This window comes from Micromesistius poutassou, assembly GCF_964030765.1.
Source record: "Micromesistius poutassou genome assembly, chromosome: 14".
NCBI lineage: Eukaryota > Metazoa > Chordata > Actinopteri > Gadiformes > Gadidae > Micromesistius > Micromesistius poutassou.
Window position 1 is genome coordinate 10,449,135 of NC_140284.1, and position 27,482 is coordinate 10,476,616.

The 27,482-nt window shown below is 48.8% G+C and overlaps 1 protein-coding gene across 5 annotated transcripts in view; it reads right to left on the minus strand.

Annotated features, from left to right (window-relative positions):
• The window catches only part of ubr3 (ubiquitin protein ligase E3 component n-recognin 3), a 41,725-nt gene that overhangs the window by 3,736 nt on the left and 10,507 nt on the right, over positions 1–27,482 (minus strand). For 3 of the 5 annotated variants that reach the window (XM_084478455.1, XM_084478456.1, XM_084478454.1), the window contains exons 20-37: positions 25,896–26,037; positions 25,264–25,368; positions 24,693–24,863; positions 23,970–24,002; positions 22,503–22,993; positions 21,094–21,182; positions 18,115–18,264; positions 15,751–15,884; positions 14,909–15,019; positions 14,258–14,458; positions 13,764–13,900; positions 12,001–12,086; positions 9,074–9,179; positions 6,852–6,952; positions 4,809–4,933; positions 1,258–1,365; positions 579–704; positions 111–293 (exon numbers count right to left, since the gene is read on the minus strand). In XM_084478455.1, coding sequence (XP_084334581.1) covers positions 111–293; positions 579–704; positions 1,258–1,365; positions 4,809–4,933; positions 6,852–6,952; positions 9,074–9,179; positions 12,001–12,086; positions 13,764–13,900; positions 14,258–14,458; positions 14,909–15,019; positions 15,751–15,884; positions 18,115–18,264; positions 21,094–21,182; positions 22,503–22,993; positions 23,970–24,002; positions 24,693–24,863; positions 25,264–25,368; positions 25,896–26,037 — 2,599 coding nt within the window. The remainder of the gene's footprint in view (positions 1–110; positions 294–578; positions 705–1,257; positions 1,366–4,808; positions 4,934–6,851; positions 6,953–9,073; positions 9,180–12,000; positions 12,087–13,763; positions 13,901–14,257; positions 14,459–14,908; positions 15,020–15,750; positions 15,885–18,114; positions 18,265–21,093; positions 21,183–22,502; positions 22,994–23,969; positions 24,003–24,692; positions 24,864–25,263; positions 25,369–25,895; positions 26,038–27,482) is intronic. The other 2 variants (XM_084478458.1, XM_084478457.1) reach the window with 1 other exon arrangement.

Genomic DNA, 27,482 nt, shown 5'->3' on the forward strand with positions numbered 1-27,482 from the left:
ACCTTTAAGATAAGAGATTTTGATTCACTGTTTCAGTTTTAACATTTTGTTTCTCCGATATGTTAAAGGTGATTTTGAATGTTTCTGCTTATTTCCGGCGTATCACCCACCAGGGAGTTCTCGGCGTGCATCTCGGGGAGCCCCTTCACCTCCTCACACCACTGGGTCACCAGCTGGAAGGCACTGACCGCCGGCCACTCCAGACACGAGGCACTGGGTATGGAGCTTGGGGCCTGGGGGCCCGGGGCCAGCAGCCCCAGACCCACGGCCAGCGTCCAGAACTCTTCCTCCTCCTGAGGACAGACAGCGGGGTTCAGTTCCTCTGTAAACATTTTGGAGTAATAGTCCAATGATCTGCCTAACCTTCATTTGACTTGTTCTGATGTCATTCATCTTAAATATTAAGATACCAATATTACTACTATTTAGCCCTTCAGCAGACGCTTTTAACCAAAGGGACTAAAGATTAGGAAGAATTAAGACATCTTAGTCAAGGATGCCTACAGGCAGACGGGACCGTTCCTAGACTATCATACCATACTATACAACCGAGAGTGGGCCGGAGCGGAGGGACGTACCAGGCACTCTGTGAGGACATCCCCGTAGAGGTGGTGCTGCAGCAGGCTGGAGATGCGGAGGAAGGGCATGCAGAACTGACGGAGGCTGAACTCGATGGACTGGGGCGACCACACGCTGGAGCTCAGCTAGAAGGGGGAGGACGAAATACAATGGTAGGGCTTTGTTAATTGTTGACGGACAACGGTTCATCAGGTTATTTCACCGAGTGTGTTCAGTGTAGTGTCCATGTAGGTAAGCTCTGAAGACACATGGTGTATTCAGAGCTTCCTACATGGCCCTCCTCACCAAGTGTCTTCAGAGCTCCCTACATGGCCCTCCTCACCAAGGCCCAGTCCCATTTCGCTCCCCTTAACAAGAACACTTTGAGTGCCCGTTAAGTATGGGGACACCTACCCCTTTGCGGGAACGCGCAAAATCTAGGGTTAGGGCTAAAATATAGGGGAAGGGGCCCCAATTGGGACAGGGCCCAAGTGTCTTCAGAACTCCCTACATGGCCCTCCTCACCGAGTGTCTTCACAGCTACCTACATGGCCCTCCTCACCGAGTGTCTTCACAGCTACCTATATGACTCTGAACTCACAAAGTGGAAGAGACAACACAGTCTAGCGGGTGAGAGGAATGAGGGCTAGGGCAGAGTCCTGTTTGTGAGTGGATGAATCCCCCTGGTTCCTTGCTCACCATGGTGGGCTCCTCCGCGTTCAGCCGGTAGATCGTCTCATCGCTGGACAGCTCGCTGATCACGTGACTGAGCAGCGCTTCGAAACACTTCTCCCCATTTGCCGCGTTCTGGACAGATAGAGACAGACAGACAGATTCTAGTTCGACTGCGCTCTGGTTTGTATTTGGGTCGGTTTGGACGCGGTACACTGAATAAGTTACACAGTATACACAGGGGAACAGCAATTATTTTCTTACAGTAAAATACCCGAGACACAGATAAGCTGAACACGTTACAAGAATTAGTGTAGCGATAAAAATAAAAACCTTAAGAAACTCGACATCTTAAGACTAAAGTTTTCGAAGAGGAAAAGTCTGCAACATTTATCATGTTGAAGGTGGTGGAATATAAAACAGTGTCCCATCTTATCTCTACTACGGTCCTGCGTCGGAGAATCAGAGAGAGAGAGAGAGAGAGAGAGAGAGAGAGAGAGAGAGAGAGAGAGAGAGAGAGAGAGAGAGAGAGAGAGAGAGAGAGAGAGAGAGAGAGAGAGAGAGAGAGAGATGAGAGAGAGAGAGAGAGAGAGAGAGAGAGAGAGAGAGAGAGAGAGAGAGAGAGAGAGAGAGAGAGAGAATAGTCTAATGTCTTGGATTACTCTGCATTGAATTCAGCTCGTCACCTCCTCCTTTTATCGAAGCAAAAACCTTAAATACAGCAGCTCAGTTACCGGAAGAAAAGGCTGGTCGTAGTGCTTATTAAAAGGCCCTGGAGATGTGTGGAGACGATGGCTCGTGAACGGGTTCAGCGTGGTTCATGGCGATGCAGCCGAGCGGTATTCAACCACACACAGGACGGCCCGGGCCTGCAGCGAGGTGCAGGCCGTGTGTCTATTGACATTCCGCTGAGCCGCTCGCTAATACACATTTATATTATATATTTTTATTATTTTCAGAAATCACTCCAAACTCCCCACAACAAACAAGTACACAAGCTAAACAATACAAACAGCAACATCAAAACAAACAAAAACAGCAACAAAAACACACAGCCAAAACAGGAAACAAACAAACAAACAAACAAACACAAGAAGAACAAAAACAAAACAAAACAACAACGACAAACGCTACCCAGACATTTACAGAACTGTGTTAATATGTTTCGCAATGGGGCCCCAGACACAGTCAGTCTCCACGGGTGGTGTAACAGTACCCGGATTGCGGCGAAACATTTCTAGGTGTATCCCTGAGACCATTTCCCTCAGCCACCTGGAAAAGCTAGGAGGGTCGGTGGCCTTCCAGTCGTTAAGTATCAACCTTTTTGCCACCAAAGTGCCAAATCTGATAGTCACCTGCATAGGGCGAGGGAGTGAATAGAAAGCTTCGGAGCAACCAAACAATATAAAAACTACATCTGGATCCAGCTGCACATCATAAACATTACTATACCATGAGAAGATCTGTTGCCAAAAAGAAACAATCTTTGGACAGAGCCAAAACCCCAGGGTCCCTAGACCTTGGTTGCATCTGTCACAAATATTGGAAACATCAGGATACATTTTACTGAGTTTTACCTTGGAATAGTGTAATCTGTGCATGATTTTATATTGGATCAGCTGCAACCTAGCATTGGTTGAACCTAAATGAATCTTTTCCAACCCTTCCCTCCACACCTCATCGGACAGCTCCGTACCAAGATCTGCCTCCCATGCAGACTTGATATGGTTTGTTGACAGAACTGAAACTTTGGAAAACAATGAAACAAATTTTGAAACAAGGTGTTTAGATCCTGGCTTTTGTTTCATTATAGCAAAAAATGGGTGCTCCATAGGATTTATGTAGTTGTTTACATTTTCTTTAACAAAATGCCTTACTTGTAGATAGCGAAAAAAGTGGGATTGAGGAAGGGAAAAGCTTTCCTTCAACTCATTGAATGAAGCTAAATGATTATGCATATACAAATCTGAGAAGGTAACCAGACCCCTTTGTCTCCAGAATACAAAGGCTTGATCAGACTTAGCTGGAACAAAACTATGGTTAAAACAAATAGGAGAATATTTAGAAAAATCAGGTAGTTTGAGTACCTTCCTAATTTGTTTTAAAATTTTAATTGAATTATACAGCACAAAACTATCCTCAACCGAAGACAAAGGGTAATCTTTCGTGCAAAACAAAAGAGCTGAAAGGGAGCTATTTCTTGCAGCATGTGATTCAAGCTGTAACCACTTAGGTGTATCGCAGTGCTCTCTATGTTGAGGGAGCTGATCCTGCCAGAAAATTAAAGCTCTGGCGTTGGTTGCCCAATAATAATGTTGAAAATTAGGAAGGGCAAAACCACCCTGTTTCTTAGGCTTTTGTAAATGAGCCTTGGAAATACGATGAGTTTTATATCCCCATATAAAAGGCAAAATTATAGAATCAATTTTTTTAAAGAATGACGATGAAAGAAAAATGGGAATATTTTGAAACAAGTACATAAACCTAGGGAGCGTCACCATTTTAATAGCGTTAACCCGCCCTATGAGAGAAAGTGGCAAAGACCTCCAATAATCAATATTTCTCTTAAGCTTCTCAACCTGGACGTCAAAATTATTTTTGATCAAATGTTTAGAGTTTACAGGAATAGACAGGCCCAGGTAAGAGAATTGGTCTTTGGCAATTTCAAAAGGAAGGGATTTAAGAAAAAGAGGATCACTAATACACATTTAATAGACCCCAGACAAATAGCCAATTACGCTGCACCCCTCCACCAATCACACTTTTTGAGATAATGAAGATCGATACGGTCCACGGCGAAGACCATGTAAATGAACCTGGAATGGGCGTCGTTCGTCTCAATCGGGAGTCATACGCCGTGATTCACGGTGGCAGTCCGGCGTTTCAGGAGCAGAGGACGCTGGATGCGTTTGTTTTGAATAGAGACCACCTTATACGAGCCCCGGACCCGTCTGTCGCCTGTGGACGCGGTGCTTCTCATGAACTGCTTCGACCGATGTTAGCGGTGTTCCAGCGGCTGTTTGAGGTAGGCCTGACAGAACGCTGTTGTTTTTAACGGCACTAATGGCACGAGTAATCCGCATTTCTTAAAGAAATTGGAGTTCACCTAGACCTCTGCATAGCCTCCCCCCACCGCACCCCCCTCTTATGCACTTATTGTATGTTGTACGTCCTGGCACTTAATGCATGCACTTATTGTATGTTGTACATCCTTCCTGGCACTTTAAAATAGTACTTAGCATTGTGCAGCATTATCCTAGCTATCTTTGTTGTATACAGGGAATGGGTTAACCTGACAATTGTCAGTGCTTGGCACCTGGTTCTATGAACATCCATACTGTACCGACGATATATTGTTTCTCTTTCTTCGGACAAATGTACTTTGTCGCTTTGGATAAAAGCGTCTGCTAAATGCCCTAAATGTAATGGTAAATGCAAAGAGCCGACAACGTTTTTTTTTTATCTCTGTCTCTCTCTTCCCCCCCAGTCAATAGGCTTTATCGTCATGGGAAATGTACATTGCCAAAGCTGATAAATATCCCCATACTAAATGACAATAAATATTGATGGTCCCTTACCTTCTTGGGGGCTCCAGACGTGCTCCAGGCCTGCCTCTCCTCCGGGCTGAACTGGGCGGAGAGTGCTGCCACGGCCTGGACGAACTGCAGGTTGTACAGCATCTTCACCACACAGGTGAAGTGTTCTGTGGGGAGGACAGCGTCATTGAAATGCACACACACACACACACACACACACACACACACACACACACACACACACACACACACACACACACACACACACACACACACACACACACACACACACACACACACACACACACACACACACACACACACACTTGAGCCGAATCACTCAGCAACTGAACCACCTGAACTGGGGTTCAAAAAACGTGAAAAACGTGAACTGGGGTTCAGGTGGTTAAGTTAAGTGGTCAAGTTACTGGCCATGAGAAAATGATGAATCACCCAATAATAATATTAATCTTTGAAAGGCTATAGTGGACACGATGGATTGGAAGAGGTTGGAAACTAGAAGTCATTCTAGTGAGTGACTTTCCCAGCATGCCTTTCTTTTCTTCTTCTCTCCCCCCCCCCCCCACCACCTCAACTCAACGGTTAATTACCAGGGGGAGCTGGAGGTTTCAGATTGGAAGACAAAGTGGAAGGTGCCATTGCGCTGCTTTTCCATAGGAGCCTGACTCCTGATGACCAACCAATGATAGCCATTGTACCCGGTGTCAGTGCGATTACAAACAAACACAACAAACAATGGGCGGCCCCCCCAAACTGCCAGGAGACAGACAGGTCACGTCGTTTGCCTTTCGATGTAGAATAAATCAAATCAAACCCACAACAAAAACAACGGAGCTATCTCGACCTCCATCGCTCTGCCCTCTCCTCTATAGGGGCTCTCACTCAGACACATTACTGATCCCGTTGTGCATAAAAGAAAAGAACCCCCCCAAAAGAAAAATCAATTTCCCATCTCACATCGAGTGCGGTAATGATGCTTGGTTTGGCTAAATCAATTGGAAATTGAAAGAGATACGCAGCCCATCTAGAAGCTAATCACACACTGATTGCCATTTCTCCTCCGTCAGGGCTCAAAGGCGAAGTAAAGGGCCGTTACGTGTCCTACAGAAAAAGCCAGTCTACACCATCTCCGCCAAAACGAATTGCGTAAAGAATGGACAAAGAAATGGATTTCAAAATCGCACTCAGCATCCTTTGATGTGCTGAATGTTGAATAAAAGAAAGGGGGAGGGGATTATGGTGGTGAAGGTGGAGGTGGTGGTTGTGTTAGTGGTCGTGGTGTTGGTGTTTTTTTTTTGTGTGTGTGTTTTTTTTAACCCGCCATCCACCCCCACCACATTGGGGGACTCTGCTATTTTTTTTTTTTAATTGTTGTAATTTAATACAATAATAAGTTTTCAGGATTAAATACAATACTCATACAGAGTCACCTCAATCCTACAAACAGACAAACACAAACAAAACAAAACCAGTCTATTTAGTTAAAAATAAATATAAGTATCTGCAGCATCAGGAGGTGTTGGTGTTGGTTATGTTGGTGGAGACGGTTATGGTGGTGGTTGTAGTGGAGGTGGTGGTGGTCTTTGTGGTGGTGGTTATGGTGGTGAGTCGTGGTAGTGGTGGTGATGGTGATGGAGGTGGTGATGGTTATGGTGGCGGTTGTAGTGGAGGTGGTGGGGGTGTTTATGGTGATTGAGGTGGTGGGGGTGGTGTAGATAGGGGGGTTGGTGTCCCTTCTGCATCGGAGGACTTCACCTAATGACAAGTGTCCAGGTGGAGCTGAATGAGACAGCAAGGACACACCCTCCCACCCAACCACCCATCCCACCCACCACCTTAGCTGAGTCTCTCGGAACCCCACAACCAAATAGAGTCAGAGCAGGAGGCGTGATAAGAGAGTGGTTTCCTCCAGACATTCAGTCATGATTAGGGGCTGATAATGGAGTGTGTCTGTGTGAGGCAGCAGCAGAGATGAACCTCCCTGGCTCTTCTGTAAGGACTCTGCCCTCCCCCCCCCCCCCCCCCATCACCCCGATGCTTGGGGAGAGAGAAGCAGGAACGCACCTTTTCTCAGGGGCTGCGGCATGGTCAGCACAAAGATGATGAGCAGTGACGGCACGTCTCTGAACAGCATGGCCACCTCCCGCCGGTCTTCTTCCGGACCTCTGGGGGGGGGGGGGGGACAAGGACAACATCTTTAACACATGGAGGGTATGGACCAGCTACAGAACCTCCCACATGCCTTTCATCTCCCTGAGTGTACCACAGAGAAACTCCCTGAGTGTACCACATAGAATCTCCAAGAATGCATCACAGAGGACCTCCCAGAATGCATCACAGAGCACCCCAGTGTACCACAAAGAACCGCCCAAAGAGAACCTCCCAGCATGTATCACAGAGAACCTCCCAGAATGCATCACAGAGAACCTCCCACAGTGTATGTATCACAGTGTATGTATTCTGAGTGTACTACAGAGAACCTGAGCAGAGAACCCTGCAGAAACATGAGTGAATGGACAGGGGGGAGGCCTCCCAGCCCGAGCCCACGTCTGATGTTCATGTAACAGGGGAAGTGTTGCGGAACCGCGGGCTCTTTACATACGCAGTCAATATTGACTTGTTCACTAGACGCAGCGGAGCGTGGACTCCTCCTTCTCGCGGAGCACTTCACGTGAATCGGTTTAAACAAAGAGATGCCATTCTGCAGCCAGAGGAAAGGGACGGGGGCGGGGGAAGAGGTCAATTTCCTTATCCTTAATGCAGTTTACGCACCGCCATTATTGTTGTATTGGTGTAGAGACATAAAGAAAGGAAGAAAAAAAAACGTTTCTATTGACAACCTTGAGTCCCAGCCCTGCTCTTAGAGCCCTCCAGGTATGGAGAACGAGAACGAGTGCACTTAAGGAATAATGCTTCCATTTCCAGCCACTCTGCCTCCAACTCTACTGTGCTCGCGGAGGACATAAAAACAGAAACGTACAAAACGCTAAATGGCCCCTCTGATTCAAAACCTACTGCCTAAGTCCAACGTGTACAACACACACACACGCAACTGGAACCCACTCTTGACACTATTGGTACATTACAAAAACTATGAGTACTGATATACCGACCTGCATTGTTCAGAGATATAGAACAAGGCAGCGTGCGTGGATGGGTGCGTGCGTGCACACGTGTGTGAAGTTAAATGGTTGTCCTACTTAAACAGTCTCGGCTGGTGCCTGCGGGCTGCCTGCCACCCTTCCAGAGTCTTTAACAAGGTATTTTTAAACGCCAAACGGCCCCGCTGAGAGTAGGGCGGTGTGCGCTGGGCCGAGCCCTTTAATAGCCGACAGAACCCGGCCCTCATGACCATTAGATGGTCCACGAGCGGGGGAGGCACACGCGCTCAACACTGATCTCCTGTTGTCTCCAGTAAGAACATCAGTGGTTACCTACGCCCAGGACAGCTCAGCGCCGAGGGAAACGCAATGCTGCCTATTGATTTGTGGAAATGTACACACACACACACACACACACACACACACACACACACACACACACACACACACACACACACACACACACACACACACACACACACACACACACACACACACACACACACACACACACACACACACACACGTTCTGAGACGTATGTCTGGCTGAAGGCCTGGGAGGAGGCTGGGCTGTCCTGGTGGTGTTAGTTGATTTGGGTGGGTGGTGTTGGTGGGGATGGTGGTGGAGGTGGAGGAGGGGATGAGGTGGGGTTGGTGGTGGTGGAGGAGGGGATAGGGTGCTGATAGGGGGTGGGCTTGAGGTGGGGTCGGTGGTGACGGAGGTGGAGGAGGGGATGAGGTGGGGGTGCTGATGGGGGTGGGGATGAGGATGAGGTTGGGAGGGTGGGGGTGGTAATGGCGGAGGTGGGTGGATGGGGGGGAGGAGGAGATGGGGCGCAGTGATTTTGACAGGGTCGTTTCACTCTCGGCGGAGCACCCCATGATTTGCCAGATGCGGCAATTATTGGTATCTATGGCAACCGCGCGTAGCCGCTTCTCGCTGTTTTTAGCTCTGCCTTTGTGTGGCGGGAAAAAAGCTTTCTGGGGACATTGGGGGGCGGCGGAGGGGGCTTAAAGTGGGGGACAAAGTGGAACCGTCATTACGTGCACGCAGGCGGTGGGTGTGCATGTATGTGTACGTGCATGGACTGCTCCTTTGGTGGTTCTAGGGCACACACACACACACACACACACACACACACACAATTCAAATAAAAGATGGAGCACAACGTGTACTGTACTTACTCTTCTAGCTGGCTCTTAGCGACCTGAGTCAGTCTGGTCCAGGGGTTGTAGGCAGAGTCGATGCTGTACAGACGCATGTGCGTGGCCAGCACCTGGAACAGCTGGTCTACAACACAGGAAGACACACCGCAAGTTAGCATCATTAGAACAACAACAACAACAACCCAAGGGGAGAACCGGTTTGGATCACTATTTTTAACCCCTCTTTCAAATCAGAGGCTTGAGGTTTGAAACCAGGCCACGCAAGACTGGCCCACGAGGACCCCGGCAGCCCTCTGCTGCGGTCACACATGCTCATTGTGAAACGGATTGAATATGGAGTGCACGCACGCAGGCACGCAGGCACGCACACACACACACACCAGGGTGTTTAAATAAACCAATATCGACATTTGTCGATGACAGTTCTTTGTACAGATTCAAAATACTTAGAAATGGTGAAATATGCCTTTCTAAGAAAACTGGGGGTGAAGGAAAATCAATAGTATCCAGTTAGATGCTAAATTAATTCCACCGTAAAAAGTGGCCCCTTTAAGGAATAAAAAGGAACCTAGTTGGCTTTCTGATCCAACTACAAACACAATTGTACGAGACAATCCCTTCAAAAAATATACAGAACCAGCTTTGAAAATAACACCACCACAATCAGATTCGTCCAGAAAAAACACACTGTTTAACCTAGGCAACACTAACCAACTACCCATGACCAACCAGTCCTGTGATGCTGTTTTTCCCAGGGAGTTATGACGTGATAATGCAGCAAAACAGTTGGCATTAGGCAGATCTCCAATATTGACACGAGCGAGCAGCCCATCTCTAGAGCAACACTGCCCTCCACAGGTGAAATCGGGTACAACACGAGGTAGAGGTCAACAGACTTAACTGATGTCATGATTGCGTCAACGCAAAAGGGATTTAATTCCCTCCGCGGGGAGACTGGCAAAGAGTGACACAGAGTGACACAGCAGCCAACCAATAACCTTCCGCCAGGTCAGCGAACCACAAGTCTGGATGCTTCAACCTCAGCTGCTAGATTCATGATAGCCTTCATGTATCCATTTCCTCAAGCTACGACCATCTCTTATATCGCTTCAGAAGGAGAAAAAAATAAGAAATCATGAAGAGGGAGATTTGAGAGTCGGACGACTCGTATCTCCGAATCTACGGACACATGTTCCGACAGTGACAGACAGGTGGCCAACGTCCTAATGATTGATAAGATGAATTACTCCACGCCATCAGCTACTTAAGCATCAGCACATCTGAGGGCTGACAAACGAAGACAAACGATCCAGAAACACAAGGAAGGAGGAAGTCCCAGAGCAGCAATAGAAATCTACATTCCTACAATAACAATAATGACAGGAGAATAGAGTCCTGGTTCTGTGGTGTAGACGACCGGTCCTGGTCCAATGAGGAGTCACTGAGGGGTCTTAAGGACCCCCAGGGAGCCTAGCAGCGTGGAGACCGCTCCTCTCCTAAGCACGTGTTGATCCCCGGTTCTGGCCCTCCCATTGGCCGGTGAGAGCGAGCGCTAATGAAGTGCGACCGGGTAAATTCCATCATCCACCATCAGCGCTGTGGTGTCATTAGCACGGCTGCGAAAATGGCCGCGGTCCAATGCTAAATGGCCCCTTTTTAATTCCTCCAGTGGCTGAAAATACATTTCTGCCTAGAAGCCATCACTTTGAATATTTCACCACTAAACAGACAAATTAAAGAGTATGGGGGCACATACGCTCTTACATCAATTTAACTTAAATTGGCATGCTGCATATTTCTCCTCAGTGAGTAGAGCGGGGCGGGTTCGGTTGCCATGTTGGTCCACTGGGGCAGTACATTGTGAATCAGGCCGTAGCCTTGGCATTCAGTTAACCACCACTACATTGTATTCATAACATACATAAACTCCATTTAGCTTTTTGCTGCCCTGTCTAGCCTGTTCATTTAACTTTATTTAACTTGTTTATTTAAACGAGTTGTTTCCTTTAGTATTGTTCCAGCTGTATGATAACAAAGCAGAGCTTTGAACAGAGGAACCACTGAAGGAAGTCGTGTAGTGTCCCAAAAAGGAAAAGATGGTGCAAAATTTTTTTTTAGAATAGAAATGAAGCCAAAATACGTACAAATTCACCCTTAACAGCGCCACAGGATTTTTACTGTAAGTAAATCATTAATAGCCAAGATTATTTTGCTACTTAAGACCAGATTGTTATTACTCTGTCTCTGTGCGTCTACTTGAGAAGCGAACACAAAGAGAAAGCGCTGGTTTCTGCTGTGATGGCTTTAAGGCACGCCAGCCACCACCAGAGGCCCAGCAAGACTCCTATTGCTTTCCCCCTCGCAACATCAATCATCTGGGCTAAAAACCACCGCTCTTTGTCAAGGACTTTTTAGTTGGGACTTCATAACCAATTCGATTTACTCTTGTTTTTTTTGTATACCCACAGAAATATACCCCTATGAATACACACCCACACATATAAACATATATTAATATATAAATACACACACAACCCACTGGTTATATGTGTAGTTAGTTGAACAGATAGTTCCCTGAGGGGTTTAGTACATGTTTAGTTAGTGTAACAGATGTTGTAATTAGTATACATAACATAGGTGTAATGTGATGGTTACATGTGTAGTTAGTATAAAATAGGTGTAATGTGATGGTTACATGTGTAGTTAGTATAAAATAGGTGTAATGTGATGGTTACATGTGTAGTTAGTAAAAGATAGGTGTATTGTGATGGTTACATGTGTAGTTAGTGTGACAGACAGTTGTAATGTGATGGTTACATGTGTATTTAGTTTAACAGAAAGTTGTGATGGTTACATATGTAGTTGGTGTAACATAGGCATAATGCGATCATGTGTAGTTGGTATAACAAAGGTGTATGTTGATAGTTGTATGGGTCAGGACTCACTGAGACAGGAGCGCTTGGCCGCCGCACTAGCCCCTCCAGAACACAGGTGCCCCCCGCGGTGCACCAGCTCCAGCTCCAGGTTGGTCCTGAGGACAGGAGGACACACCAGCAGCAGGTTAGCAGGCAGTACAGGACACACGGACAGACACACACAGGCACACACACACACAGGCACACACAGGCACACACACACACACACACACACACACACACACACACACACACACACACACACACACACACACACACACACACACACACACACAAGACACAAAGACAGACGGACAAATATCTGATGAATGATGCACTACAGGCCGTTGGCACTAAATGCGCCCATTTTGTAGCTGGCCTCCGTCTCGCAGCCTTATAGCTTTTAAAGGCTTCTGACCAAGCTGTTGTGTGGTTATAAAGTCTGCTTCAACAAGAAACACTTCTCCTCCCTGCGTATCCAGATCTCCCCCTGTACCCCCCTCCCCTCCGGCCCGTTCCCTGGCCACAAATCTCTGAACACACACAGTGATGGGTACACAGATAGGTGCTGCTAAAATTAGACAAAAGGCGCGCTTGTTTTCAACCTGCTGCCGGCCGGAGGAGGAGAGAGGGAGGGAAGGGGGAGGAGGGAGGCAGGGAGGGAGGGAGGGAGGGTCCAAATCCTCAGGTTTCCGAGGGAGGAAGAAAAAGCAATTTCACATTAGATACTGCAGGCACTGTGACGCTCCGTGTGGCTGCGGCTGATAAGAACGCCGCTGTGACAGAGGAATTTTCACACTCCTCTGGCAATTTGCTCCGTTCATCGAACTTCACAGAGCCGAGGGGCCCCCAGACGCACTCCAGAGACCAGGGTCTGCTGGAAAGAGTGGGGGGGGGGGGTGGGGGACTGAGGGGAGGTCAAAAGGTCTGCGAGGAGGAGGAGGGATAGGGGACGGGCGGGGCCACTCTGTTGCAGAGGGTGCTAGGGTTAAGGGTAGCCAAGGACATGAGAAACCAAGACGTCCAGTGGGGCTGCTCTGATGCTCGACCCCAAGCCAGCAAAAGATTCTGGGTTTGATTCCCCGGGGAAGCCTCGTGCTGTTCCAAGCTTTGGGCCTACACCCGAAACAGAGGAGCAGGTCAACATGAGGGACACACCTGTAGGTCTACACCCTAGAGGTCCTACACTGCTGTCCCCTACACAGAGGGACTGCAGACAGCAGTCCTCAAGCGCTACTGTGAATAGGTGCGCTGAGAGAGAGAAAGTGTCCCGTAAAGCTCCAGCAAGTGTGTGATAAATCCATAGTGAGGCCTAATAAAGGACTCTGGGAAGGGGGGGGGGTGCGAGCGGGTGCGAGAGTCAATACAACTTTACTGCAGCCTGCATTGACAGAGCCGCTAAAGCCTTTTAGAAGGAGCAGTTTTTCCAGTAACACCTCGAGCCCCGCAGTACGGCCGTATAATCAGAGGTATGAATAAAGGCAATCAGAAACCCTTCACACTTCCCTGCACAAGTTTCAGAAAATGCCAAGTAATCTATATATCCAGTGTAGGTACAAAGACTGTGCAACATCTGCAGTATTGAATTTCAATACTTTCCCCCTCCCTGGCCGCAGCGGGCTGAGCGCGGCGGTGATAAAATAACCCAAAAAGAGGCAAAAACTGAAAACACTGGAGAGAAAGGTCCTCTGAGGTTCTGTGTTTCCTCATTCAGGTGGAGAGTCCGCCGTTGTGAGACGATCCAGAAGACTAGAATCAGACGGTTAACGGTGTGCGCGTGCGTGCACACTCACCTGGCCACGGAGTACATGAAGAGGAAGTCATTGTCGGGGGAGCCCGGGTTCTTGCCGTAGTCCATGTACTTCTTCTGGGTGGTGTTCTTGATATCCTTGATTACCAGCTCCATCTCTTTGCTCAGATTCGACTCCGTCTGAGCGAACACAGAATGAATGCTCTTTAATGGAGGATTGAGTTAGGAGTCCTTTAGTTGGACTTAAAACTGATATTGCTCTAATATATTTGTATTTGTTCGTCATAAATGGCGTGCAACAGTATATTTGAGATGACCCGTTTAAACACAAACAAATTTGGTTGTCATCTGGGATGCATGCATGCATCCATCCATCCATCCATCCAATCTAGACCTGAATTATGAACCACTGTTCCTGGTCCACTCCAGAACAGGGACCTAGCTAAACCAACAGGGACCTAGCTGAACCAACAGGGACCTAGCTGAACCAACAGGGACCTAGCTGAACCAAGTGACAGACGGAGGCGGCGTCCTCACCGGGAAGGGGGCCATCTGCCCCTGCAGGTCCTCCACCTCCTTCACCAGGACCGAGGGCTTCTTGTTGCTGGGGCAGTGCCAGGCCCCGGCCTCCAGGCCCGGCCCCGGGCGGCAGGGGATCACGCTGTTGGCAAACTGCCGGCACAGCGGGCAGGTGAACTCCCCCTTGTCCACGGAGAAGCCCTGCAGGACCTGGTCGTTCTGGAGAAACACGCGTGACGAAAACAAAGAAAAGACACGGTTCACTATCTATATAAAACACAGGAGATGGGAGGGGACCAGAGGGACTAAAAAGGTGGCGGGATTCACATCAAACTAACAGTGTCATCTGCATATCGGGATTGGAATCTATTAAGGGCTACACTAGTCTAGTACCGCTGGGACCCAATAAAAACAGGGCTTGTACTATCCTTGGTTGCTTTCTGTAATGGTTTAATAGTACATGCTTTCAGGAAGCCACCTTGGGGCTTGTAATTCCGCCTCGAGTACGAGTATTTATATTCTATTTCACACAGATGCTTCCAAGCCAGAACACGGAGAAGCCGCTCATGACTTCATCCTTGGAGATAAAAGCCCCTTCGGCAAAATCTGAGATAAAACACTGAACAACAGGTAAGCGAACAGCGTGGGTGACGCAGAGAGAGTGCTCACCCGGAGAGACTCCATGTAGGACTTGTGGCAGTCGATGTGCAGCGTGTGGCCGCAGGTCTGGACGTAGACGCCGCCGTCCCAGCCGATGGAGACCGACTGCAGACATGAGCTCTGAGGAGACACATTAAGGCGAATAAATACACAGTAGGAGAACATGGACTCCTCTAAAGCCACTGCTCCATAATGCTATACCTAGACATGCACTGTTCGATTAGGATCTACATTAGACGGAATGATAGAATCCACAGGGAGGCAGACTGTGTCATGGGAACACACATGTCTCGGTGCAATAGGTAACATCTGAAAAACATGGCTGAAAACCCCACACAGAGCTCTGAAAGTCCATTCAATAAAGACCTCACTGTTCTGCTCTGGACAACATAGAGACTATGATTGAGCAGAAATCGTTCTAGATGTCCAATGTCAAACACTGACGGTGGAATAAAAAGGGGGATTAGTCCTTCAGAGGGGCCAATGCCCCACCACCTGGCAGATGACACGAACATCGGCCAAAGTCTCCCTTGTTGGAGAGGAACACACCTGAAATACTCACCTTGACAGGAGCATTACTTTAACGCAGTGCCTGCCAAGACCAGATCTTACCTCAGATTCCAGGCCTCTCTTTTTGGGTTTTTTCCCCAGTAACTTGTCTCACTTGTGACTTTAAAAGTACCATCTATAGTGGTTCGCCTCTAGATGGTTTTCTTTAGGGGTGGGGGCATAAAGTCATCTCACACTTAAAAACGGTACGAGCAAACAGAAGAAGAAAAGCTAATTGAAAGTCTACAGACAATTACACCCATTTCACCCCGCCTGACACGGTGGTTTAAAGGGAAGGTCACCTCTCTGAAGAAGCGCTGCATCAGCGCCAGGCGAAGGTCGTGTGCCACGCCGCACGTGTCCGCCGCGTAGATGTGCTCCTCGTCGCTCGTCGGCAGCTTCTTGGCCTCGCCCGTTTTACAGCGATGGCCCAACACTGGAACACAACACTGGAATCAACAACCACCACAACACTGGAACACAACACTGGAATCATAAACCACCACAACACTGGAACACAACACTGGAATCAACAACCACCACAACACTGGAACACAACACTGGAATCAACAACCACCACAACACTGGAACACAACACTGGAATCAACAACCACCACAACACTGGAACACAACACTGGAATCAACAACCACCACAACACTGGAACACAACACTGGAATCAACAACCACCACAACACTGGAACACAACACTGGAATCAACAACCACCACAACACTGGAACACAACACTGGAATCAACAACCACCACAACACTGGAAAACAACACTGGAATCAACAACCACCACAACACTGGAAAACAACACTGGAATCAACAACCACCACAACACTGGAACACAACACTGGAATCAACAACCACCACAACACTGGAACACAACACTGGAATCAACAACCACCACAACACTGGAACACAACACTGGAATCAACAACCACCACAACACTGGAATCAACAACCACCACAACACTGGAACACAACACTGGAACACAACAACCACTACAACACTGGAACACAACACTGGAATCAACAACCACCACAACACTGGAACACAACACTGGAACACAACACTGGAATCAACAACCACCACAACCCTGGAACACAACACTGGAATCATCAACCACCACAACACTGGAACACAACACTGGAATCAACAACCACCACAACACTGGAAAACAACACTGGAATCATCAACCAACACAACACTGGAATAATCAACCACCAACACAACAACACTGGAACACAACACTGGAATCATCAACCACTACAACACTGGAATCATCAACCACTACAACAACAACAACAACACTTGAACACAACAGTGGAATCATCAACCAACACAACAACCCTGGAACAAACCACTGGAATCAACAACCACTACAGCACTGGAACACAACACTGGAATCAACAACCAACACAACACTGGAATCATCAACCACCACAACACTGGAATCAACAACCAACACAACACTGGAATCATCAACCTCCAACACAACATCAACCACCACAACAACACTGGAACACAGAGGAATCATCAACCCGCCACAACAACACTGGAATCATCAACCACCACAATAACACTGGAATCAACCTCCACAACCATCACAACACTGGAACACAGAGGAACCGTCCAGCAGATCACTAACCCCCAATTCAAACCAAAACCTATCCACAATCTTCAACAGTGCTCTTGGCTTCAAGAATGAACACAGCCGCATGGGACATTCACATTACTTACTCAAAAACAAATTGATCTATAAGCTAGTATAATCAGAGTTTCACAGCGATTATCTACCGACACCAACATTAGACATCTTTGAGATATATCTTATAAGGAGCATGACGCTTGTACAACAGCCAGGGACGGGGGACTGCAGAGTCGCACCATATGTCATGTTGTCAGCGCTGTGTTCTCAGCGCCTCAGACGATGTTAATTAGCAGTTCATAAATGAAGATTGATCACTCTCAGATCACAGCTGACGGATGTTATGCAATCTCTGTCACAGTTTACAGACGGACAGGATGGGCATGTCTTGTTTATGGATGGGCATGATGGACATGTCTTGTCAACAACAATAGCAGCCAAGAAGGGCGGGGACAGGTGACTGTTGTTATTGTTTTATAATGTTATAACATAATGTTATTCCATGAGGATAATCCAAGCTGTCTAAACTGTTACGTTCTCCCGGCTAGCAGGTTTCCCTGGCGAAGCATCGTCTGTGTGTCCGTTTGACCTTGAGGACGGAGAGAGCTATGAAAGCCACATTACCATGTGACTAATTACTTATAAAACAGGACGATTTGTTTTCATGACTGAGAATGATGCCCCTGCTTCCATGACGATAGCATAGAAATTACCTCTTAACCCCAGCCTGTGTGCAGGCGAGCAGGGATCAGCACGGATGATAAACGACCCGATGAAAACACCAGCCAAAATGTGTTAAAATGAGATCTCCAGTATGGTCTCAGCCAGCTTCAACAAGAGCTCCGGCAGGATATATATACGCCTGCTGTTATACTGAGTGTGTGTGTGTGCGTACGTGTGTTACAAACCAACAAAACAGTGCAACAACAACAGCATATTGTACAGCGCGATCATTTTAACAGAGTCTCAAAATGGAGTGGGTGGGGGTGAGTTTGGCGAGGAGGAGGATACCTGAGGAGGCCTGCAGCAGCACCACCAGGCCGGTGGGCCGGTCTTCTGTGGACGGGCCGCTCTGGCCGCAGATGACACAGTCGTAGAGGATCTCAGAGTCCATCACCTCCGTCAGTCCCAGGTCCATGGCCGCCTCGCCGTCGGGGGATTCTGGAAAGTGGACCGTCACAACGTCAGGAAGGGGCTGGGCTTCTCACTCAAGTTAAGCACATGGTGTCTACTGCGGACGACAGGGGTGCTAAAGCAGGGCCGCGTGTCTAGGGACTAGTCAAACACCCGAACCCCTGTCCTCCTCTATGGGCGTACACAGATAGAAAAGATCAAGCCAGGCAAAACCATCTAGATGTCCATGGATGAACTGCGAGTGGATGTGATGAACTCATCGCAGGGTAATGAATTGTGAAATGTTTGCATCTGAGCCAGACTGGGGAGAGTGTGGGGTCGGGGGGGGGGGGGGGGGGTCGTTCGTAGTACACTCCTGATCTGGGTCGACATTGCGCTCTGTTAAAGCTGCACTGACACCCTCTAAATCAAGCCACTGTTATTAATAACTGGGAGCTCATGAGCATCCACCGCAGGTGGGCTTCGACATGCAAGCTTCTGTCTCACCTGTATGGACTTTTGACATTAAAGTCAAACATCTAGACCCAGAACCAGCAGGCGGGTTCAGGGTGATTCACCTTACTGGTCAACATACGGGAGAGGATGGAGAATATTGGTACAGATTATTGTTGCAGAAACAGATTGGTGCAGGGGAGCAGTGGACCAGGGCTACAGTCCACATGGTGGACACGGCATGAGAGAGATTAATTACAAATGTGGAATTAGCTTTAAATGTTAAGGAGCGTGTTCCATTTACAGTAAACAGTAAATGTGGTGAAATGTCAAGACGTGTCTGAAATTGATTAACTGTTTTTCGTCTGAGGACCGGGTTCTCAGGAGAGGTTGCCGGGTTAGGGGGGGGGGGGGGGGGGGGGAGGAAAGGAGGCAGAGTGAAAACTTGTTTACGTCAGTTGTCAACGCCACAGTCTCAGTCCCCCCCCCCCCACCTCCTTCCCCCATCACAGCCGCACACACACAAGGTGAGAAACAAGGGCAGCATTCGTCCGCCTTTTGAATCGTGATTATTGCACGTCGAGTATGTCAATACGATCAATCGTATTTTCTGCAAAGACTTGGGCCCCTTATTGTATATTGTTGAAAAAGAACCCCATTAGCTGTCACCAAAGTGGGACGAGCTAGTGTTCCTGGAGACCACAAAGAATGTAATGGTCCATTGGCGTTGTCCAATAGTGACATGGATTCAATAAACATATTCCTGAAGAGCATTTTAAAACCATCATCAATACAGACTGTCACAGGCCCGATTCCGGTCTGGTGAATAACAACACTACACAATAGACACGGTGATGATGAGGATGAGGATGAAGGGTGTACGCCACAAGCTTCCTGCCGTTCCTCTACATAACATGACCACAGTGTGGGGAGCTATGTAGCCACGAGCTACACCAAGATGGATGTTTGAACAGATGCTTGTGCTAACATTTCTTTCCGGGACGTGACCTTTAATTCCCGGGAAATAAACGCAGATGGGCAGCAGAGGAGACCCCAGGCTCAGCCTTATTCTTGCAAGATGTGTAAACGAGTTAAACTGGTTTAAAAGGATGTATGTGGGTCAAAGTCAACAGGAACGCTCGCAGTGGAATACCAGACCACACCAATCTCAAGTGGGAGACAGAAACTATGTTGGAGTTAGAAATACTCCTGCCTTTAGGACACAAGAGTGTCCGACAATCGGCAACAGAATTCCCGACTCCTTCTACGATGCGTTGGTTTGAATACACGTCGTCGTGTCCCGGTAAACCCAAAGCACAGAGACACCAAATTCAGCTCAAACTGAGTGCGACCCAAAGAAGAAGCAGAAACATATTGTTTTAACGGAGCAAACACACCATGTAGCGGGGCTGTATTTTCCCCATCGCTTCGTAGAGGCCTAAAGTAAAAAATTTAAAAACATTATTTTGCGTCTGTGCCGAAACGGGCTTCATTATCCTTCGACACAGAGACGGATGCAGGTAACCAGAGGGAGCACTACCGTGACCCCACAGCAGGAGGCGCTGCTCCGGGCCGTGGTCCAGACCCCCGGACCCCCTCTCCCCCCCCACATCCACTCGTCGGCGCGACGCATCACGGCGGCCATCATTCCTCCACTAGCCACGCTGTGTCAGGGTGGACCCTGGAGTCCGCCACACCATTAGTGCCCTGATCCTGGGTGACCACCCCACCCCCACCTCACCCGCCTCAGGAAACACGGCGCTCTCCGTTTCTCCTAACCGGCCCCCAGGGTCCCTGGGAGACGCGGGGGGGGGCGGAGCCACCTTGCTTAACTGACACCGAGCCAGAGAGGCAATGGCTTCATTTCAGCCAACAGCTTTTTCTGTACTTCAAGGACTGTCAAAGTATAACGTATGACCACAAAATTAAATAAACCACAGAGTATAAAAACCCACCAAGGTGTCCCTATGTTTATTTTTATAAAATAAGGTGCACCTAAAAGCTAGCAGCCTAATGTGCCACTAAAGACCCCAAGGACCCTAGTACCATACTAGGCCTCTCTAAGAGCCAACAGGCTAGGCTTCAGAGTGAATACGGAGCCTAGCCGAGAGGTTTTTGATGGCCTCAGCCAGAGGAAGCCATTAAAAAGGACATGCAATACATAATCCATTGATTGACGATTTTTTGGTTTCCAGGGCCAGGAATTGTACTGTAAATGAATGTCCATTAATACAAATAAAACACTATTGCCGTATATGTCCTGCTTCAATGAGCGCATGCAAAATCGCACTTCCATTGATTTTCCCTGGACGTGGAATGCCTATGACCTTGCTGAAGTGTAGAGAGTGGATGAGGGTGTAAGTGAGTGTAAAACCCTCCCATTAAACGGAGAGGAGGTGTAAAACACAACCCGTCTGCCCTTACCGACGTCCATAGCCGTCTCCATGAAGCTCTTCTGCCTGGAGGCAAACTCGGCCAGCAGCTTCTGCTGCCGTTCCCGGGCCCTCGTACGCCTGAAAAACCAGAGCGAACAGAACGTTGTTTAGCCAATGCGCAACCAAGCACACCCGACTCATTCATGACTAATTCTGAATACATTTCCGAACGTCCCTTCATAAAAAGCTTTCAAGTCAAATACCAAACAAAACAGACCGTACTGGGTTGCTAATCCGTCGCCATGGAAACAGGGTTCTAAACTCGCGAGTGACGTCTGAGGGGCTCAAGAGGTGAACACAAGAAGCTCTTAGCATTGCAGCCCGGGCGGAGAGCACTAACCACCGCCGGCGCCACCGGCAGCGGCAGCACTCCGCCGACACAATTAACCTCCCGTGTGATTATTAGGATTTTTTTTTTTCTCCCCTCCGCCAGGCCGCGTGCTGGTGTCAGGTGGGCCGCGAGGGGTTAATGACTGGGCTAAGGCGGTGGTACGCGGTGTGCGGGGGGCTGGGTGGGCGCGCGCGGCTGGCGGGGGCGTGGGGCAGACTGTAAATTGAGTCCCCTAATAAGAGGACATAAACAAGGGCTGACAGGAACGCCGCGGCCCAGCGCGCCGCGCTGACAGCTCCAGGGCCACGGACAAGCAGCCTGAGGGATAGGCCCGCCGCCGCTGTGGCGTCACGCCTCCGCCTCGCCGCTGCCGCTGTCGCCTTGACGACCGCCACAGTCCTTGTGAGAGGAGAGAGGGAGACGCTACCCGCTTTTTTGGGGGGGGGGTGTTTTTGTCTCCAGGGTTGCGTCGAGTCGCGTCAGAAACCTGGTCGTTATGAGCCCGTTATGGGCCGTTCCATCATCATTACACGAGGCCGCGGGGGGAGGGGGGGAGGGAGGAAGGGGGCACGAGACTGAAAATCAAAGAGATTGTAATGGGATGTGAATGTGCTCCGTGGGACGAATCCTGAGTGTGTGACACCCGATGGGTGGGGTGAGTACGTTGGTGCCGTTTAGCTTAACGGGTAGAGCATGACATTGAGGCACTGCCAGGGTTAGGGGTGCGAGTCCAGCCATGGGGGTCACCGATGCTAGGGAACGTACAGACTCACGGTAGTCGGAGACTCTTTAGATAAAAGTTTCCACCAAATAACATCTTAGGATTGCTTTTTTTTCGCCCCGTAGTCTATCTTGCCTTCCATCTTGCCGTTTGATACTACTGCCGTTTGATACCGTACTTAAAAAATAAAACTATTTCCTTCTGGATAAAACATCTATCCAAAGACATAGACACCATACTTTTATAAAATAATCTATACTAATGTTCACCATTATACACTTAGCAGTATCTCTCCTCTGTATCCATGCTCTTCTAGTGAGTGTATAAATATTTAATGCATGCGTACCTCTCCTCCTTATCCAGGGTCTTCTTGTCTGCGGGGCTGCTCTTCTTGGGGGGCACGGGGGGACACACCTTCCCGCAGATCTCCTGGATGCTGCGCTGGCTGTGGCGGCTCCGCCCGGCCGCCTTGGTCAGGATGCGCTCGATGGCGGTGATGCCGTCGCCGTGGGTGTGGCTCCCGGCGTCCGCGGGCCCCCCCGCCGCCTCCGCCGCCTCCGCCGCCGCCGCCGCCTCCTCCAGCCAACCGGCGGGCAGCGAGTTCTGCTTGGCCGACAGCTTCTGGTGCAGCTTGATGAGCAGCGACAGCATGCTCTCGCGCACCTCCAGGATCTCCGTCACCAGCTGGGGCGGCGTGCCCGCCGGGACCCAGCGGGTGGAGGAGCTCTTGGGCCGCACCACCTGGGCACTGGCCTCCGTGCTGCTGCGGTTGATGATCTCCTGGAACTTCCTGCGGCGCTCCGCCACCAGGCTGAAGACCTGCGCCTCGCGGAGGTTCTGCCACCACAGGGGGGGAGAGAGAGGGGAGGGCGCTCTGTTAGACACACTGACCCACTCAGGGAGGGAGTAGAGGGTCCCCAGCAGCAGGGACGGAAGCCCCCCCCCCACGCACTCAGAGGAGTCGCATGCATTTTTGCATGACCCTGCAGAAAACGTTTTAATAAATAAACGCTTAACACTTTCACACGGCACACGGATATTTCAAACCGTTTAAAAACATTCAAATCTCCGGGGTGGGGAGCGCGATCGAAAATCACGCGCCTCTCGTCGTCACGTTTTGGCGGACAAATTATAAATGGCCGCTGATTCTGCTGATGCGTCGAGATGAAGAAGCTCCCCTCGGAGTAAAGGAGTGTTTTTCTTCCCCCAGCGGAGAGAAACGTGTAATCATGTGGATGCAGAAGCAGGTGGATTGAGTTGAGGTTTCGTTGTGACCCCAGCTGACAGGAAGCCAGGGCGAGACCGTTAAATATACATACATCATACAGGCCGGTCACAGCAACATCCATCACGCCGACATGCAGTTAAAAAGCATTTACCGAGAGCAGCATTACACACGTAATTAGTTTCAGCCCTCGAGAAGACGAGAGACGAGGCCCACGCTTCACAGGCCCCGTACACAGCAAGGCAGAGCGCACACACACACACAGGGTGCATGTATGTGCTTGGTGTGTGACTGAGCATGTGTATGTGTGTGGACTGCTCCTTCGGTGGTTCTAGGACACACACACACACACACACACACACACACACACACACACACACACACACACACACACACACACACACACACACACACACACACACACACACACACACACACACACACACACACACACGAGGGAAACGCGATGCACAGTGAACACACGCGCATAAACAACATAACACAATGTTATGCTGTCACGGAGACATGCGGTCTCTTAAAATCAAAAGGCTTCGGGGAGGCCTCACAGACAGGGATGCAAAGGGCTACCTCTCGCCAGTTCCCTGAGAGACGCCGGGAGGTCTGCAGAGCAAGGACAGCAGCGTGAAACACACACAACACAACCAGGAATGAAATTAGATGATTAGCATGATGGGACACACAACCATAATATGCAGAGGAGCAGAGCAATATTGCAATCTGCCCAGAGCCGGGGAATGGAATGAATAAACCAGGAAATGAATCAAAGTGTTCACACCAGGTGAGGTTGGCTATGGAACTACCATGGGTGTTAATGTTTAAAGATCTTCACAGAAGAGGAGGCAAAGGGAAGCCATGACTGTGCACAGCTCAGCAGTACAACAAGACAAGTAGAGAGCACAGACACTCAGCCAGCCACACATTTAAACTGAATAGATAAACAATTGTTGGGTCTTATATTAAAACAGATTTTGTACAGTCAAGTACATCCAGGTAGCTGAACTAAAAGTCCAGAAGCTTCCCTAAAAGGCTCAACCAGCCAGCCTGGTCTCTTTACCGGAACAAAGAAAGCAATCATCACTAACAAGCCAGCCTAGCCTCCTTATCAAAGGAAGTAGCTTCACTAACAATCCAGCTTTGTCTCCTAAACGGACCAAAGCAGGAAGCCTCACTAACAAGCCAGCAAAGTCTCCTGACCGGACCAAAGAAGGTAGCTTCATTAACAAGCCAGCCTAGCCTCCTTAACGGACAAAAGCAGGAAGCTTCACCAACAAGCCAGCCAAGTCTCCTTACCGGACCAAAGGAGGTGGCCTCTGCGCTGGTGCTAGGCGGGGGCTCCCTCTTGACCTCGGGGGCAGTCTCTGGGACCCGGACCCTGACGAAGTTGATGACGTGGTGCAGGTTGGACAGGAGGCTGGTGCCCGGGAACCAGCTGTCGTGGCAGTGCTCCTCGATGCAGGGCTCCTGGGGGGTGGAGGGAGACGGGGAGGCTGCGTCAACAAGCCGCTGGAGAACACTGGATAACGTAGTGTCGACGTATGATGTATAATAGCTAGGGTTCTTCTCTGTAAGTGCTTGGTGTCGACGAATAGGAGTGTATAGAACACATTGGAACAACATCAATGTAATAAACTTGTTTACAAGAGAGATAAGCGGTTCTCCATCAACAGTGTGGTACTACAGAGTAACTATATCAGCGGATCGGAGAAAACCAAACCCTATCGGCATCAGACAACTCAGCTTCTATCGACAATTCAGCTTCTATCAAGTGACTTCTCTTGGTTCGCACATGGAGCTGTCATTTCTAGCAGTAGTGGAACCCGGGTGTGTGTGTGTCCTTCATCATCGTGTGGCCGGTACCCACCTCCTCCTCCTTGTGCTCCTGGACCTGGTTGTCTAGGCCCAACTCGATGAGGTACAGCACCATGCACAGCACGTGCTCGGACATGTTCTGGTGGTCCAACCAGATCTACAACAAACCACGTTAGAATCCTTTTAGAACAGGACGAGACGAGGAGATCTGGTGTGGAACTTTTTCATATAAAACTATAAAAATGATTTATTAATTTAAAACAATGACACAGCGGTTTTGTCTTTGCTTTAAATTATACATGCCACAACTTTTCTCGCATCATTTGACCGTGATCACTTAAACAGCCTCACTACATCACTGGGCGTTCATCAATTCTTCTTCACTTGAATGACTAAGCACATATACAGGTGTACCATTACTACCATGGACTTATTCTTCAGACCCAGAGAGGCAGCAGAGAGCTCCTCCACTAACACCTGACGCTAGCAATTTGCAGAGAGAGGCGACCATTTGGCAGGTAAAATGGTGTGCAGCCTCACCCAGCCCCAGAGTCCTATCAGACTCAACCGGGTGAGGCTGCTTAAACCAGCCTTCATCCATCCACCCACCCACCCACACCCACACACACACGAGATGTTATATAATAATATTAATACTAATATGAATATAGTGCAGACACTCACCTTGTAGAGGAGGGTGAAGATGACGATGTGCAGGGTCTTGCAGTGCAGCAGCTTCACCAGGCCCCTGTAGCTCGGGTGCAGGGGACTCCTCTCCTTGTACGGGGGCCAGGGGTTGCCGGTGTGAATCCCAGACTGCTTCAAACTGAGTGACAGATACAGCGTTAAATTGCAGACAAGACCAAATTAATAAGATGCATCCGATCGTCAACATCTTTAATGAAATACTTTTTTATTTCCTACGCGTCTAACAAATGGCAGACAGACACTTGACCTCAGTGGAGAAGACCTCCATTTTGGTCTTGACTTCTTATCATACACCTGTTATTCAAATCATAGATTTCCCTCAAACGGGGCTTCGGGACGGCAATGGAACCGACGGGCGCGGAACGGAAACGCCTGCCGCTCGCTGCGCTGTCTGCGTCCTTGCTGTCGTGACATTGAGTCATGTCTGAGGGGTTGCTGTGTGGACGCGGGTGACGGGGAGTGAAACACAGAGCCCGGCCCCGTCCATTAGGCGTACACGCGAGTGTGCAGCCGTCACTCGCCGACATAGTTAGCCTTCCGCACAAAGAGTTAATGCGGGTTTAATGGTGTGACATCAAACTCGAGTAATTCACTGCACAAAAAGCTTTTAGTCGGCAACGGAGCAGCCCATAGGCAGCCACGGGCTCCCACTCTATTAGCAGTGAAAGGATCATGGGTATATAAAAATGGAAAAAAAAAGAAGAAGAAGAAGAAGAAGAAGAAGAAGAAGAAGAAGAAGGGGGGGGGTGGGGAATAGTGGGGCGTGACAGGCGATCCATCATAGTCAAAGTGTATGGACAAGCAGCATAAGGCCGCTATCAGCGTCTGGAGGAGAGCCATGGCAGCCCCGCAGCAGAGTTTCAAGGAGAAACGTTTTCTCTTGTGTTGTCAAGCAATGTCAACACAATGGTGGATTCATGGATTCATTAAAACCACAGTGATAATCTGTATTCATATCTCTTCCGACGGAGAGACTACCATCGTTAGCAACCTGTAATTGCCTTCTCTGGTTTCCTGTGCAATTACAAACAAAGTAACCACAAAAAAAAGACAAAAAGACAAGAAGGCCATTAATCAGATCAGCCATGTAATTTTTCTTATCTACCTAGAAACAACAGGATTCAAATTAAAAAAAACGTATGCGTTTCATATCCTTTAGTGGGGCTAAATATATTAACCCTGCTACATCTCCTCTGGGCTCCACCGGCACATCCGTCTTCAGAGACTTTCCATGCTGCAATCTCCCAAGAGGTATATCCCCGAGTCTATTACAAGTGGACTTGAATTATTGATTTAGCCTGACATGCTTCTAATTGGAAGTAACCCCCATCACCGCCTCCACCTGACCCTCTTCGGCTGGGTCTCTGCCAGCCAGTGGATGGTAAGAAACCCTGGATTACTGAACGGTCAGGTGGGCAGAGCTGGCCATTGTAGGAATGTCCAACCATCAGATAAATACAGAGTTAAATTAAATTAAATAAACAGGGCTGGGAGTGGGTGTGAGCCAAGCCTTCAAGATGTGCATCGGCCCTCTTTATTTAAGCCTTCCATGTTCAAGAGGAT